Source organism: Apteryx rowi, unplaced genomic scaffold, assembly GCF_003343035.1.
Source record: "Apteryx rowi isolate R43461 unplaced genomic scaffold, aptRow1 scaffold_29, whole genome shotgun sequence".
Lineage (NCBI taxonomy): Eukaryota > Metazoa > Chordata > Aves > Apterygiformes > Apterygidae > Apteryx > Apteryx rowi.
In genome coordinates this window covers 4280501-4296805 of record NW_020449307.1, presented here as the reverse complement: position 1 = coordinate 4296805, position 16305 = coordinate 4280501, and the positions used below count along the sequence as shown (strand labels likewise).

General features: G+C 39.3%; 1 protein-coding gene across 1 annotated transcript in view; it reads left to right on the top strand.

Moving 5' to 3' along the window:
- Nucleotides 1–109: 109 nt before the first annotated feature.
- ADARB2 (adenosine deaminase, RNA specific B2 (inactive)) overlaps nucleotides 110–16305 on the top strand; it is a 325694-nt gene continuing 309498 nt past the window's right edge. The window contains exon 1 of the mRNA XM_026069275.1: nucleotides 110–209. Coding sequence (XP_025925060.1) covers nucleotides 110–209 — 100 coding nt within the window. The remainder of the gene's footprint in view (nucleotides 210–16305) is intronic.

The window sequence follows — 16305 nt, the reverse complement described above, 5'->3', positions numbered from 1 at the left end:
CGCGCCGCCGAGCCCGACCCACCGCGCTATAAAAGCAGCCGCGGGAAGCGGCGGGAGCGCACGGAGGGAGAGCGCGGCGCGGCGCGGCGGCAGGCGACCGGCTGCGGCCATGACCTCCGTGCTGGGGACCGGCAGAGCGGCCGGAGGGCCCAGCGGCCAGCTGAAATGCAAGTCCAAAAGAAGGAGGAGGAGGAGATCAAAGAGGAAAGGTAAGAGAGCTTTCTTTTTCTTTCTTTTTTTCCCCCCTCTCTCTTTCTGCCCGTCTTTCCCACACGCGCGTTCTCACGCACAATCACTTCGTCTGCTCCTGTTTCTAGTGGGCATTTATTTAGCAGCCGGGCACTTGGCAGTGGCCTGTGGATGCTCCCTGCCCCGACGGCCGGGGCAGGGGCGGGGAGGGCGCGCATTACCCTGCCGGGAAGATTTGCCCGGCAAAGCGGGGCTGCTACCTGCTSCGAGCCGGCGAGTGCCGGGGAGAGCAAGGGCTGTCGTTTGGGGAAGGGAAATGCTCGCCCCCCTCCTTGCTTTGGGCCGAGGGGGTCCAAGTCCGCGGGGCCGGAGCCCTCGGGCGCTGCCCCGCAGTGTCGCCAGCTTCACATAAAACTGCAGCTAATTCCGATTTTTCTCCGTACCTTCCTGCGACCGCCGAGACGGGCGCAAGGCTGCGCGGTGTGTTTGACTCGCACATGTGGAGCGCAGAAACCGGTGCCCCGGCGCGAGCACAGGGCCGAGCCTCTTGGTGGCAGCGAGGCGAGCCGGCACCGGGCTGCGCCCCGAACTGCTGCCTGACAGGTTGCTGCTGGCGAGCTGCCCTTTTTTCTTTATTTTTATGAAGGTCCGCTGAGTTTTGCTATGCTGAAGTTATTATGTGCAAAGGTCTTGTCCCGCTTCTGAAAACAAACCTTTGTTAGAGAAATACTAAATGTCATAATCTAGATAAGTAAAGCTACAGGATGTCATTGCAGGCAGTGGATATGCCCTAGATAAAAGCTCTTCTCAACGCTGTCCTGTTTTCTCCTGTAGAGAGGATGACACACTATTGCCTGATTTTTGATGTTTTGCCTGAACAGCCAAAGTTAATAGACTGTGAACACTTTAAAGTAAAATGAATTGATATAAGAAGGAGAGTGCCAGAAGTGCCCAACTGCGATGCATTAGATTGCAAAGATGCTAATGAGAACTGTTCATATAAGCCATACATTTCATCTAATCTGTAATTGTCATCATTATGTGGTACTAACATAAGTTTTAGTCAGCTAGCTCATCAGCTGAAGCTGATGCTTTGGATATGCTATTTCTTCTGATTCTAGAAAATCTAATTTGGAGGYCCCATTAGCTAAGTGTCTTTTAATTACTGGTTATCTTACAGCCAATAAGCATGCCACTTGATAACTTTTTAGAAAGGTGTCTAAGCAGGTTTTGTATAGCAACTAGTGAAAAACTGGTCAAATGCTAAATGCTAGACTATATAATCTGATTCTCACTGTTTTAACTTTCATGTCTAACCTTTCCTCTTATTCATAGGCATAGTAACAAATAGTGACCTAAGCACAAGTAAAAACAGCAAATGTGTAGATATGTCAGTGGTGCCAATGTGTGTGTAACCTTGATTTGTTACTCCAAATCTTTAGCATGTGATAATACTTGGCGACAAAGGTTTTGTTGTATGCTGCATTACAGAATAAATTTTGAAATACTGAACAGAGGAAGAGCTCCCATACTCAGTGTATTTAAATCTGCTTGTATTTAAGTCATGCTCTACAGACTTCTTTCTGTTCTATTTGTTCTAGCAAAACTACTTGTTCAGGGAATTAAAAAACTTAGCCTAGTCCTAGCTACCCTGTGCTTGGCAAACAGAAATGAGTCAATAATTCATTCACCTATGTAATGGAGCGAAGGTGCTTGGTTATAGAGGTAAATTGTAAGTGTTAATCTTTTTTAAGAAACAGACGAAAGTAAGGATCTTTTACTAAGACTTGTTTTCTGCTGCTTCCTTTGTTGCTATGTGTTTTGCCAAAATAATGGGGAAGTTGAATGTCTTAAAGCTGAAAACTTGCTAAATAGTAACTTGGTAAATGACAGCTATTTGCAGAATCCCCAGCTGGAGGCTGATGGCATTCTACAAAGCGCTTGACTGACCAATATCAATAAGAGGCTGTGCACTTGAAGAGTTCATTTTTTATTCCTTCAAATGTGCTATTGTAACCACTTTCCAAATACTGTAATTATAGTATAATAGTTAGTTTGTATAATAATTATAGGGAGCAATATTTGTGTTCATACTTTTTAGAATTTCTTTTCTATATACTCACAGTATATAGTCATAAAAATGCACATACATGGATTTATACTGGCAAAAATGCCTGTAACTTAAGGCACACCCAGTGTTAAACCTGTTGGATTTAACTGTTATGCTAGTTTGTTTACTTATCATATATTTCTGTGTCTTTTTTGATCGTGACTAATACACAGGAAGTATTTAACAAATTGGCTATACTGAAGATTAGTCAAGAAAATGTTTATTAGCCTCGTAAATGACTACATCTTTATGAGAATTAATATGTGCTCCACGACTGTGCAGATTTATTCTATTTAATAATTGTGAAAAACCTTTTTAAAGGGTTACTCCAAAACCTTGCACATCTAGCTATTCTCCAGCACTTACTGTGTTGTTTATAGCAAAAATACTTTTAGCAGATGCTTTTAAGCATGTAAATACCCACATATATGTATGCACACACACACACACGCACACATATCTATGCACATGTGTATGGAAAGAAGTTCGCTGCAGTCTTAAATTGGAATTGAGTATTAATCAGAATAAGAAAATGAAATTATCTGTCACATCCGCAGTCTTTAAGGAGATGGATTCAACAAATTTTTATATAAAATAATATATTATATCAGACATGTTGCATACAAACCATGTTTAAAAACAGATTGAGACATTGCTTTCTAAAACATCTAGGAATGCCTTGTAGTAGAAGMAAATATTTTCTATATAGTAGCATTATTTTTCTCCTTCTGATTTACTTTCCAGGTATTTATTCATGTTTTTGTCCGGATCAGTGTGAATTATAAATTAACATGTTTGTGTATAGCCCTTTGCTCCGTTTCTCATATATCTGGGTCCTCTGTTTTAGGAGCTTCCTGGGGGCAGAAAGCAAGTTCAAGTGAGGAAAGCAAATAACATTCTCCGAATAGCTAAATTCACTGTGTATTTAGGCTAAAAACAATAAAAACCACGTGCTGCAAGAGGGAGAGAGAGAATTTCCATATATGCAAATCGAGCACTGAAGGTTGTAAGACAGTGAGTGCGATTCCAGCATACAGAGATGTTGCCCAGTAATTAATTTGCACGCACCTTATTTTTATGTTTATTAAACCCAGCAATCATTCAGTATAAAGATCCTACCTTCATGAGGTATCGTTAAATACCTTGCAATGAGTATTACATTGCATGTATATATTTGTATAGTGATAGCATTCAGTTTTATACTACTTGTAGAAAGTATGTTAAAAAGCTAAAATATTTGGATATTCACAGCTATTTCTTAAGTTTTTATAGATAGGAATATTTTCATTGTCGTTAAGAAAACAAGCATTTTAACTCCCAGTGGGAAGTAAACATCCAAATTTCTCAAAGACCAAATGAAAAATAATTACGGGTGCTTGCCAGAATATCTGCATACTAATTTTGTGTAAAAGCATTAATAGATATTTTTTTTCTCTCTCTTTTTTTTTTTTTTTTTTTTGATCTGTGTGACCAGGTTGATCTGTGTAAAATGACCAGGAGTTAGAAAAACGAGCTTAATGAGTTAGAGAAATCCGTTTTAAATGTTTAGGGGTTTAACAGAAGGGGCTGGATTTGTGAGTTCTTGCTTTGTTTATTCCAAGGCTTCAGAATATGCCAGAGCACTGGCGGAATTCGGCGCAGTGGCCTCAACAGATTTTGTGCAGATAGGATGGTGTATAGACTTTAAACAGAAAGTTTGTTTTCAGAGATAAGTGGTAAAAGCAGACTAGACAAAAGCAGAGTTGCCGTTCACTGATAATGCTAAAAAGGTCGCACTTCAGCAGCCTTCGGCAACTTCTTAGAAATCAACATATAGAAACTAAATATGAAAGGGGTGGTTGGAAACATGTCACTTCTTAATTATTTGCCAGTGCATGACAACAAGTAAAGCACCTTATTTGTAATGCCAATTTTGCAGAGCTAGTGATTAAAGGTAATTATCGGAAACAGGAGAGAATCGGGTATCCCTGATGCTGCGGCAGAAAGCCGTGGCTGAGGTTGCTGCTGCTACAATGGGACGYGAAATAAAAGTTGACAGAATAAACTAAATAAGGACAGCAAAAGGGCGCAAGAGGCAAAATGATTGTGAAATGAAATTCCATGAAAAATTAATGAAATAGAAAGATTGTGCTGAGGACAGAGGGAGGAAACCAGCTTGGTTCTTCATCATCCTGCAATGCCAAGGTAATAAATGAGCATGTTTCATCTTGGCTAGGTTCAGGGACACAACTCCTTCTCCACAACAGGATTGTGCCGTGCTTCGAGATGTGTTCTGCTTATCTCATTCCCTGACAGCTCAAGAGGAAGGGACTGGATTTGGTGATAAAATTAAATTGATTAAATCTTTATCCATCATCTAATTTTGTGCCTTTCTTTTTTCTTTTCTTTTTTACTATTACCTCCAATTTCTAGTGATCCGTGTAATGACAGCAATTTGAGATAGCATCAAGGACATTAGCTACAATGACTGAACTTAAATTTAGAATAAAAATATGGGATTCATGAGTCCATATCTAAATAGCAGACAATTAGGTTATAGCAGAGTTGTGTCTTCCTAGCAACAGCATGTAAGCGTGAGGACAGTAAAATGGTGCGTTTTACTTTGAGAGAGAACAAAATATTTCAACTTTACCTCAAAGTATTACTTATGTAAGTAGAAGAAGTGCTAACATAAACCTGGACCATATCTTATATGAGCAATCACAAAAATAGCCATCTTTACCTTTTTGTACGTGGAAATTGAGTTGGATGTTTTGCTTTCTTCAGTGGTGATGCAGAGGCATGTAAACCAAGTTGCAAAGTATCACAGTGTTGGAAATTGCTGCATGTTGCTTAAAATTCTGTAGCTCCTCTTTGTGATTCGGGTAGGGAAATTCTTCTATAAGGTGGTTCTTTACAGCCTTGATTACAAATTCCAGTTTAAGTGATATTAATGGAGTTTTAAAAATACTTAGGGCAGCCCCTTCTGAAGTGATATGCTACAAATGGAAAACACTGCACTAAAAATTAAAGGTTGCATGAAATTGCCTTGTGAAATATCAAAGCTACTAAAGGTCTGTGCAAACTSTTTTCGTAGGTTCTTTTAATTCTCTTTAGATTAGCAAGTTGCATGAAGTGAAAGATTAGGGTATCTGATCTCCATTAATTGTGGTACTTGTGAATTAATGCTGTCCAATATTGTATAGGTTTTGTGAGTAGTAATGAACCTAAATTGATTCCCATGTTTACAGCTATCTCTACAGCCTTTCCGGCAGTTTACCGTTTTTTCCTTGTAAACTATTAGTTATCCAGACAAAACAGCTGATATGCATCAGTAGACAGATCATTCTAAAGGCATCTGTGATGAACCTGATATTTTTTGTGTAAAACAGCTTGGTTTGCCTGCAAATTACATAAGTTTCAATAGTAGAATAAAGTGCTTACATTTTTTTCTCCAGCTGACCTTTGTTCCCTAATTGTATGAATTTTAAACAAGGCAGCCAACCTAGGGGAGTTTTAACAGCATATTGTGAGATGTAATGTATTAAAAAGACAACTTTGTTACCTGGTGGAAGCAGCTGGTCAACCCGTACTAATAGGCAACCCTCCCTGAGTCATAAAATAACTAAATTTAATGCTTTAATAGAAAGCATTAAATGGGTGGTGTTACTGCTGCTGTTCAGTCTGTCCAGCATTTCTGACTTACTCTGCGTTTAACATACAAGGATGTATTTCTGAGCCCTGAGGTACAGCATCCACCCAGGACTAAGGACTGGTCTTCACTGTGGATGGTTTAATGAAAACCACTGCTAACTAAGGCGTGATAACAAGGGARGCACAGAGCAGGGCAGAGCGCGTGAAGAGCAGGGTGGATAGCATTAAAGATATTATGGTATCATTAATGAACGAAAAGTCTATCTTCACTGAGTATATGCTGTTTCATTCTGGCTGTTCTGTCTCAAAAATGTACACTGGAAACGGAGGATTCACAGGCATGTGACAAAAGGGATTCAAGATGTGTAAAATTTCAGTAGAAGGAAATTGAAAAGATTTATTTTGTTTAATCTGGAGACAAATGTAAGAGGGAACAATAGTAATGAATGAAAGATTGTAAAGAAGGTGAACAGGCTACTCTGATTTATTCGTTAYTTATTTACAAAGAGGCCTTTAAGGAAGCTGAATTTCAGCACATTTAAAACCAGTAAAAGGACTTTTTCTTTTGAGACAGTACATAGCTACCCGGTGGTATTCATTGCTTCGAGATAGGGTAAAAAAAGACATATCCATGTGTAGGGAGGTGAGGCAGTTGTTAGCTCAGCTGAGACCGAAGCCAAAAAGTTTGCTGATCACTTCAGTGGATGTAGGTTTTGGCATTAGGTAGGATATGTTACGGATTTTTTTATATATGAATCCTCTATTTCAGGAAATTATCTGGTTCCTTACTTACTTGGATTAAGAGGCAGGGTGATTTATGGGGGGTTTATTCCCTCATGTTCGCTRTGAGGCTTTTGGCACTGTCTTCTGTCTTTATGACTATAGCTAGTAAACGCAGTAGTTCAGGAGGTGATTTTCTGGGCTGATTCACAGTGGTGGCGATCCATATCCACTTGTGCAGCACTCAGAAATGCAAGCATGAAGAAAACAGTCATATTTCCTTTGAATATGCCAGACCGCTTTTTAAGTTCTCCTTCTGTCTGTTCCCACTAATCCCCCCACRTGCTGTATGTAAAGGAGTACTGAAATTGAGACTCAGTCCCCAGCTCTTACCTTCATGCTGTGGCGAGTGCAGAATGATAACAATAAAAATAACTAAAAAACTACCCCCCCCCCCTTTCTTATTCCCTTAGAAAAAGAAACAAAACCATGGGATAGCATGTGGTCAAAATGAGCTGTATAAACATGCGATGATTAGTTAAGCAGAAGAAGACCAGTTACTGACGTGACCACTACCATACCGTCATAAAATGAATGTTGCATAGCAGGAGATGACTCTTGCAAACCTTAGTCCTTATCTGCGGCCGTGTTGCTGCCCGGCTCGAGGTTTGGTCCTGCGGCGGTGTTAGCTGTTGCACCCGGTTTTGGAATCGTGCCCCTTGCGAACGCCGTCTCTGGAAGCTGCAGTTCGGGGCGCTGGTGTTTTAATGCCGCTCAGGAACGAGCAGCGAGCGGGTCTCAGTAAAATGCTTCACGATAAAGTGTGATTTTTTTTTTTTTTTACCATTTTTACATCATCTTCGTTCCTTATAAGAGAAATGGTGCTGAAAATTATTAGCAGAGTCACCTTCCTCTGACTGCTAATGAAACATCAGTGTGAAGAGTCAAAGCTACTGGAAGGTGTGGGAAGAAGGAGGAATTTGACAGACGTTTTTCTCCATCTCCATAGAAAGAGATTTACACACAACTAATTTTATGTAATTGCCTGCTTCTTACCACTTCACAGAAACTGTGAAATGGCTGTTTATTCCTTAAATAGTGGGGTTTAACAAATGTAAAATGATGGCTATCAAGCCAAGTCTAATAACATATTACCTTTGTATCAGGCCTGCTCCTGCTGCCCCTACTCACACTGAAATTGAAATTGAAACTTCAAATTGAAACTTCTCGGCATGAGTCAGGGTGGCAGAATTGTGCTGCTGTATACGTGTGTGTGTGTGTGTGTTTGTGTGTGTATGAGTGTCCCTATATATATACATAATGTATGAAATACAATTTTTTCATTGCTTTAGTTGTATAGCCATGTTAAATCAATGCGTGTATAATTAAATTAAAACTCCAGGTTATATATATATTAGACAGCCCCATTGAGTCCAACAAAAATTATTTACAGGTGGGATTATTTTTTATATTATGTCAAAGAATTTTGTTTAGAGATGTAAAAATAAAATGTATCTGCATCCGTATACATCCACTCATAAATATATGCTGTATGGTTTTGTAATTTAAAATGTTTGCTATATATAAGCATATTCGTAAGATTCGTTTATGATCAACCTCTGTATAATAACAAAGGTCTTGCAGACAAATCACAAAGGCAGTTACACAAAGATCGGAAGATTTTTTAAACTGAGAAATAAATAAATGAAAAACTCCTTATAATCCAGAATTTTCGGGATGTTTCTGTGTTCTGTTTTTGTACGTATGCTTTCCACGATAAATAAGTAATTCAGAATGTTGCAGACAGGAGCTTATACAGGAGCCTGTAATATTCATGTCAGGAAACCCCAAACCTTCACTAGAAAGGTGGATTTGGTTTTAAGTTTTTTTGTGTGCTGATCTTTCTCCAGCTGAATCTTATGGAAGAATTCATTTAAAAGGGAACAGAAGCAGACACTAAGCTCATGTTTGTTTTGCATTCGTGCCATCAGACCTGCCACAAAACGTCAGGCGAAATGCCTATAGGTTCTTGAATAATATTTAACTAAAATTAACTTTCATTAGTTGATTTCCAGGTTGTAATTCCCCTCCTTCATGCCAGCCATGAATCGGTATTTAAATGTTCATAGGAATGGTAATTTGGGGAGGCAAGGGGCAGAATCACAGTGGTCCGTACTGTTTCCATTGTTGAACAATGTAGACAGTAATTAAATTGAAGTTCAGCTCTTGCTGCCTGGATTTAATAGTTTAAAAGAAACAGTACCAAAAAAAAAAAAAAAGAATGTTCTCTAATATTGTTGACAGAAGGTCTCCTCCAGCTGCAACTGCTACAAGGATTATTGATTGATCTGTGTTTATCATTTATTTATGCTAACGTGTCTGATATGCATATATAAAATCCTTTTTTTTCCCTAAAATAAAGATTCTTAACTCACTTTCAATTCACATTTAGAATGACCAGTTTTTACGGATGCATGACAGGAGTTTGGTTTACTTAGTACTGTGCCCACAAGGGCTCCTTTATATGCCTTCAGCTGAAATCCATGAGCACAACTCATTTGACTTTAAAAAAACAAAAGAAAGTTTCACTGTGCAAATCCTTTAGAATTCTTGCACAGGGAAGAAGAGGAAATATACAGTATTCAAGTCTTTCTAGGTTAGCTAGTACCCTGCCACTAATACTTTTAAAAACAATACCTTAGCTCTGCATTCATTTTCTTAAAAGAATCTCTGCATGTTGTGGCACAAGGTGTAATCTGGAAGGTAAAAGCAGGCGCTAAGACACTAGGAATACCGGCTCTCAGAAGATGGGTATTTCACGTCCAAAACAAATGTGGGGATTTTTAAAGATRTGCACATGGTTTTATTAGCCAGAAATGAAATAGCACTTGACAGTTTAAAAATCTGGTTTGTAATAGATGTAGTTTAACAGACCACAGCTTTGTAGATTAGTTAGCCCATGCACATTTTTAAGCAGGTGATATATTCTGCTTAAAGGGCACAAGACTTGAAACCATAGACAAGAGATGTTCCAGCAGGTTTTCCTGAAGGCTAGCAGTGAATCCCTTATTAAATTTACACTTGTATGATCTAAGGCACATTGGTCTATTTTTCCCTGCACTAAGATCATCCTTCTCTTCAGATAATTCCAGCTCATCTGAGCCAGAAAGGACTTTCACTGCCCACAGTTAATAAAAATGCATCAGCATAATTGTCCTGGGTACATGCACTTTCCTCATAGTATTTCTGCAGAAATTCTTATTAACTCTTGCAAAAGAGAGACCAGGCACCCCCAACTTACAGAGTGGTAAAACAAGTCAGAACAGTTAATAAATCTGTCTGCAGAATTAATTATCAAAGGATAGGATGCAGGAGCCCGCAGCTCTCAGGCCCCACTATTAAATGAACCACTGTTTCTGGTTCATAACTGTTGTTTCTGCAGCTACATCACATCTGTAGCTGCATGACCTCTCTGGTACTTTTGCCATACTCRCATGGCAAAATACATCTCTGACCTGGCGACGTTCGCAGCGCCGGAGCGGAGCGCAGCCACTGCCAGCAGCCGGGCTGGTGCAGCTCTTTGCAAAGCACCGCTGCCTCCCTGCTTGGCGGCCTTTGGATGGAAGAAGGCGACTTTTTTTTTTTCAATATGTAAACTAATTCATGGGATCAAATTCTTACTTGGTGTTAAATCACTTTTGCTCCTCAGTTTCAATGGGGCACTTTTGATTTCTCCCAGAACCGCTTGCTCTGAGCACTCAGGAGGAGGTGTCTATGTATCCAAGCTACATTTTAAAGGGAACTCCTTCTTCGATATTAGCAGCACATCACTGACAAATCTGTATAATAACTGTATTTGTGCGACATACTTCCTTAAGATACTAGTAGAATTTGCTTATGGAATTGATTGAAAAAGTTATGGAATTTTTTTTAAATGAGATTGGTCCTTTTAAATGAATGTCTTAATTTCAGTGAGATTTAAATATTATCTAAATGTCACAGTTTTTATTTCCACTGAAAATAGTAATAACAGTCCCTACATTTGTACCTCACTATCAGTTCATCAATATTTTATGTGTGTGTGCTTCTTGGAAAACCAGGAGTTTATTCCACTTTAACTGAGGCTGCTGTAAATTGACTGTGCTTCTTAACCACAAGATAATTCTTTGACTAAAATCTGGCAGACAATTCTAAGATTAAAAAAAAAGAGAGAAAAGCCTAGTTTCTGAGTCAAGGACTGTAAATCTAAAAGTTAAAAATAATGTTTTTAAAAAAAATCTATTCCCTGATGTAAACTATGCATCATTACTTTAATTTTGCATCCAAAAAAACCAATCCCTCATCAAGAGTCACCAATATAAAATGGAAGTAAAAAGCAACCAACAAATTACGGATTATTTTGGGTCTTGTAAAGTGCTGTTATAAGGGGAGTAGGATTTAAGCACAACAGAAGCTGTCTCAATCTATTATACTAATGATTTAAAAGGTAAATGCAAAAGCTCCAAAGAAGCGCCTTTTATAACAGTATGTAGTATTAAACAAAGTGTATGTAGCCCTCGAGATACGTGTGTTTATCATATATTTGCACTTCTTAAATTTGACTCATTCTTTACCAAAACTCAGATCTCTTTCCTCCCCTTCCCTCATTGTCTGAGTTCCCTCGTGTGTATCCTCACCTGTCGGAGCAGCTCATATTCATACAAATAATAGAAACAAAAGTATGCGTGATGTTGGTGGCTGGATCAGAGCAATACATCATAAAAGACCTTTGGGCTAGCATATGGCCTTGATTCAGCAGCATCACTTGTGCAGTCCATTGCTACTCAGAAAAGCGATAAATGATCTAACAAGATCTGCATACAGATAGGCAGGTGCTTAAATATTTTGTGGAAGCAGGACTGGGTTATGAATTAGTATTCTTTTGCTAAACAATTCCTATTTGTAAAAGTTTCTGATGCACCTGCTTACCAACATATATTTCTTAGGGCTCCAGTCTCATGTTATCACATTTAACTGATCTTCCTAACGCTTACTTGATCCGAAGAAATATTTCTCTGATGGTGACAGGTACAGTTAGTTTCTGTGCTGTTTAGGTAGAAATGAGAGACAGCAAAAAGCAAAGGTAAGGGATTGAGACTCTCTTCTTCTAATAGCCACTATAGCAGGAGCAGTGTGTGCATCGTACGTGGGGCAATAGGATGAAAAGGACGGTTTGTTAATCTTGGCTTTGGTTCATTTTACTTTTGTTGGCTTGCCTCATGCCGTACCGCTGGAAACGCTGGCTTTGGGCACGTACCTGTCGGCAGGTGCAGTCCTGCACAGACCCCTTACAGACACCATGCTAAATTGCTGCCTGTCCTTTCCCTGCACTCCTGGAGGTATCGGTGAGTTGGTGCACTGTGGTTCACTGGAATCCACATGGCAAAAAGAGACTTTTCAGTAAGCCTCAGCAGTCTGCAGCATAGTGTTTGCACGCGCATGAAGCACAGGTAGGCAGGCATCCCGAAGACACAGTTGGATGTGACACTGTCAGCACGTCTGCAACCAAAGACATGGCAGGAGGTTAACAGTAGTATGGCTCCCCGACCGAATTTAGGGAGCTGGTTTCTGTCAGTTCTTCATAGGAGACAGCTTGTCCCTGCTGAAGGTTGACAACATATTACATAAATTTCCCTGCAACAGCTTGTTTCAGAAACTTTCCCCAGTAATGTAGGTTAAGTTAGAATTTTGTTTTGACTGCTTTAATGCATATTCATTAGATAAAAGCCCTGACAATTACTGTGATAGTTTCACTAGCAGGTGGAGTATGTTTTAGGATTGGATGGCCATGGGATTTGTTGGAATAATCTCAGAGAAATTTGGGGGATTATTTTTATGATGGGGAGTTTGTATGAAAAGTGAGATCATAAGCAGATTTGAAGGTGATTTCATTATGTTTTTACGATTGTTTGCTTTTACCATTTTAAAACTAGAATAAATTTATACTTAGAGCAAATGAAAGTCTCATAGGGCAGGAAATGAATACACAGAAATAAATGCTACCTAAATAATATATTTTAAAATAGCATTAATACTATGCAACAGTATTTCTAAAGAGATTGCATTTATTTTCTGATACAGTAGGAACAACTAGAAAAAAAATACTTTGTATCTTCACATGTCATATATTGGGCTGTATTGGGCTATATGTTTCATGCATTATGTAGATTAAGGTTATAGGTCAATTTTTGTTGAGTAGATAGCGTTACTGAAAATATACATGCATCAACTTTGGTTTGGATTTGCAAAAAAAAAGAAAAAGCACAATTTCCTGTTTTGTTTCTGCTGGAAAAGAAAAAAGACAAAGATTGAGAGCAGAATCGAGGTGAAGGTAATAGGAGCCCAGTCGTGCATGCACTGGATATATGGGGATCGTCCCTTTTCAGGAGGATCCGGTCTGCTTACGGGGGCTGTGGTCCTGGAGGTCTCTCTCACACGAATGATCATGTTGTTCCCAGTGCCAGTAGACTTCAGCAGCAAATCTTATATGGGTTAGGATCATGCTAACTGGCACTGTCAGTAATGGATCACTGGCAAACGGGAGTTTCAGAAGGCAAACAAGGAAGTTAAGATTGCACATGCAAGAGAGCACTTTATTTTGTTACTACAGCACAGCATCAGAATTTAACATTAAAAGAGGTTTAAAAATACACTTGCATAACACAGAAGTTGTCAGTCTAGACTACCCCATCTGTTGAATGCCTTTTTACTAAGTATCAGTAGCAGCTCAGTATCTGACTTCACAGAAATCATCATGTAAAAATGCTAATAATTTCTCTACGCTGTTTTGTTACTAATGAAACCTCAAAGCTATGAATGCATATGTTCATATTCAATTTCTATTTATACACTTAAACACAGACACTCTAGTACTATGCATATTAATGTGCCAAAATGTGCTCTAGCAGTGCGTGTATTAACGTAGATGCATATTCATGTAAAGGGCTGAACTCAATGGAAGTTTTGTTCTTGGCTTCAATAGGAGCTCGGATCAAACCCATAGTTTTTAATAAGCATTGGGCCAAATTTCCAGGATTCATTTGGCTCATGAGATTGTTTTTTCTTATTGTCATAGTTGATTTTTCTTAATCACAAGTTTTATATCAGCTGCATCACTTTAACAAGCTTGTGTAGAGATGTTACTTTGTTGACAGTGCTACTTCCATACTCTCTTCACCATCTTCTTTTGTCTTTGTTGTCTTCCGTTTGTTTTCCTCATGGCTTGTAATTCCCTATGCAGTTATAACTGATTAATTAGCAAACCTCTAGTTTCAGGCTCTGAATTTTTCTCTTAGGCTCAGACCATTTACAATCTCAGTTGAAAAGACAAGACTGAATGTCAACCTTGTAATTAATCTCTTTGCATCTTGCACCTCTCATGGATGCTGTTTGTTCTTTATGGTGACTTTTTTTTTAAGGTTGAACCATTGCACTCCGCATTATCTGGGCTCTGATTCTGCCAATTCTGCTTCTGGGAGATCCTTGCTGCTCCTTGCAGGGGAGGCCAGGGCGAAGTCTCCCCTCTACCCCTTGCCTCATCCCTTTTGCCCTGGGAAGTATCTTCTTCCCAATGTGCTAGACTGCAAGTGGGATGTGGTTCAGGCCAGGGAGGTGCCAGGAGAAGGAGCCATTTACCATTTTGTACTTTCAGCTGGAAGCGGTGGGATGGGGGTAATGGGAGAGAAATTTTGCTGGGATATTGTACGTTGTCCGGACAAATAGAATAGTGCTGAATAAAATATTTCTTTGCTTGTCCCATCTACTGTTCTAGTTACCATCTCAAGCACCAACTAGCAGCACAGAGATTTATTTCTCCAAGAGGGACTGGCCGTCTCCAAGTGTCACATAATTCATGCAGCAATTGCTTGTTTACTCTCTATTGGCATTAACACCCACATGGACTTGTCTATTTGAAGGACTCAGTTTTCCCCAGCTCGAACAGGGCCAAAGGGGGATGTTCAGATTCCCCCATACGTAATTCCTTAGAATAAATAGAAGTGTGATGGTGCCAGCGGCTGCTGGACTCTCTCAAAGCTGTGCATTTCTGTTATTCATACAGTCTAAGCTTCTCAAAATCTGTTACAATATTCTCCCTAGTAATAGCTCCAAATGTTTTTCAAAAGGGTTACTGCAGTTTTTGGAAAGATATTGTTAAATAATATCATTATAAATATTTTTATTATGCAAATTTGAGAGGAGAAGAAAACAGCTAGCATTTCTGATTTTAACTGTGTTTTTATTCCTTTAATGAGTGAGTGTGATTATCCATGATCTTTGTAGGTACTGTATTAAAAATAATTTCAAACATGAATAGGAAAAAACATGTGCAGAGAGCTTTGTCTCACATAGAATTAGAAATGTCAAGTGTCTTTATGGGGCTGTTATTCTAGTTTTCCATTGTTTCTCAAAGTGCACAGAACAAGTGTGTCTGTGACCAACGTAGCCCATGAAGCATTTTGAAATTGTCTCTAATGCTCATTTCTTTCCCAAGGAAGAACTAATTTTAAATATTCCAACAGGCCTTTCAGGAGATATGGCATCTTTCTTTCCTGACTGTTGTTGTTCTGTTTTTTAAGAGGTGTCTTCTCTCTCACAGATGCTTATTCACTTACAGCCTTACGTTGCCCAGATCCATACCTCTCTTCTGTAATGCCTTTTTGAGAAAAGGTTATTGCACTAGCAATATTGTAAAATCTCCTTTAGGCAGCAGTCCAGAGATCTCAGCCTCTCTAGTGCGTTGGCTGGTCCCCTACATCTGGTAGCTTTAGCTGCTGTGTTTGGACAGCAGTACATCAGGAAGGAGCAGCTGACGAAAGCAACTTGCTTAGGCTCAATTTTGGGCAAGAAATTCTTCTTTCTTTAGAAGACGCAATGTCTCCAGAGTTGATGGAGCTTGTGAGAGATGCGAGACTGCACCTAGGACAAATCTCTACGCAAGAGTGAGAGCTAACATGAGACAAGGTTGTCATGAGTTACTCAATTCTCTTCTGCACTCTCTCTATTGAGAATAGTGGGAAAGTCTGTTACATGGAGAAATCCATGGACTCTGTGAGTGTCTGTCCAGGTGCAAGTTAGTGGTGATATTTGAGCGTGGGCTAGTGAGCCGCTTAAATACTGGGGTCATGAGATGATGCAACTAGCCAATTCTGCTGGATGTACTTGCAGATGAATGTATAGAAATATTATTAGCTGGGAATTCAAATACCTTGTGCTTGTTTTATGTGTCTCGGTGGTATTACAGGAGCACAGTGGCCTATTGGTCCTGGTCTGTTGTCCTCCAAATGCCATCAGCAGGGAAGAGCTGGGTTTTACCTGGCATTTATTGGGGCTTCAGGGGTGGCTTTGCGCACTGACAAAATGGATTCCAACAAAGGAAGCGCCATTCTGAAACTGGCAATGCTGAAACTTAAAATGATCTTTTTTCTTTATTGCAGAGACATATTTTTAGGGCCTCATTCATCTCCCACATGAATGCAGTCCTCCCATTCCCATGTTGGGAATACTAAACTGGAGTCTGAGGGCTATGCATTACATTTTACAGAAACAGGAGTTAACCAAGATTTTGAGTGGTTACATTATTTGCCTCTTTAAAAAATGTGCACACTTTTTTTAGG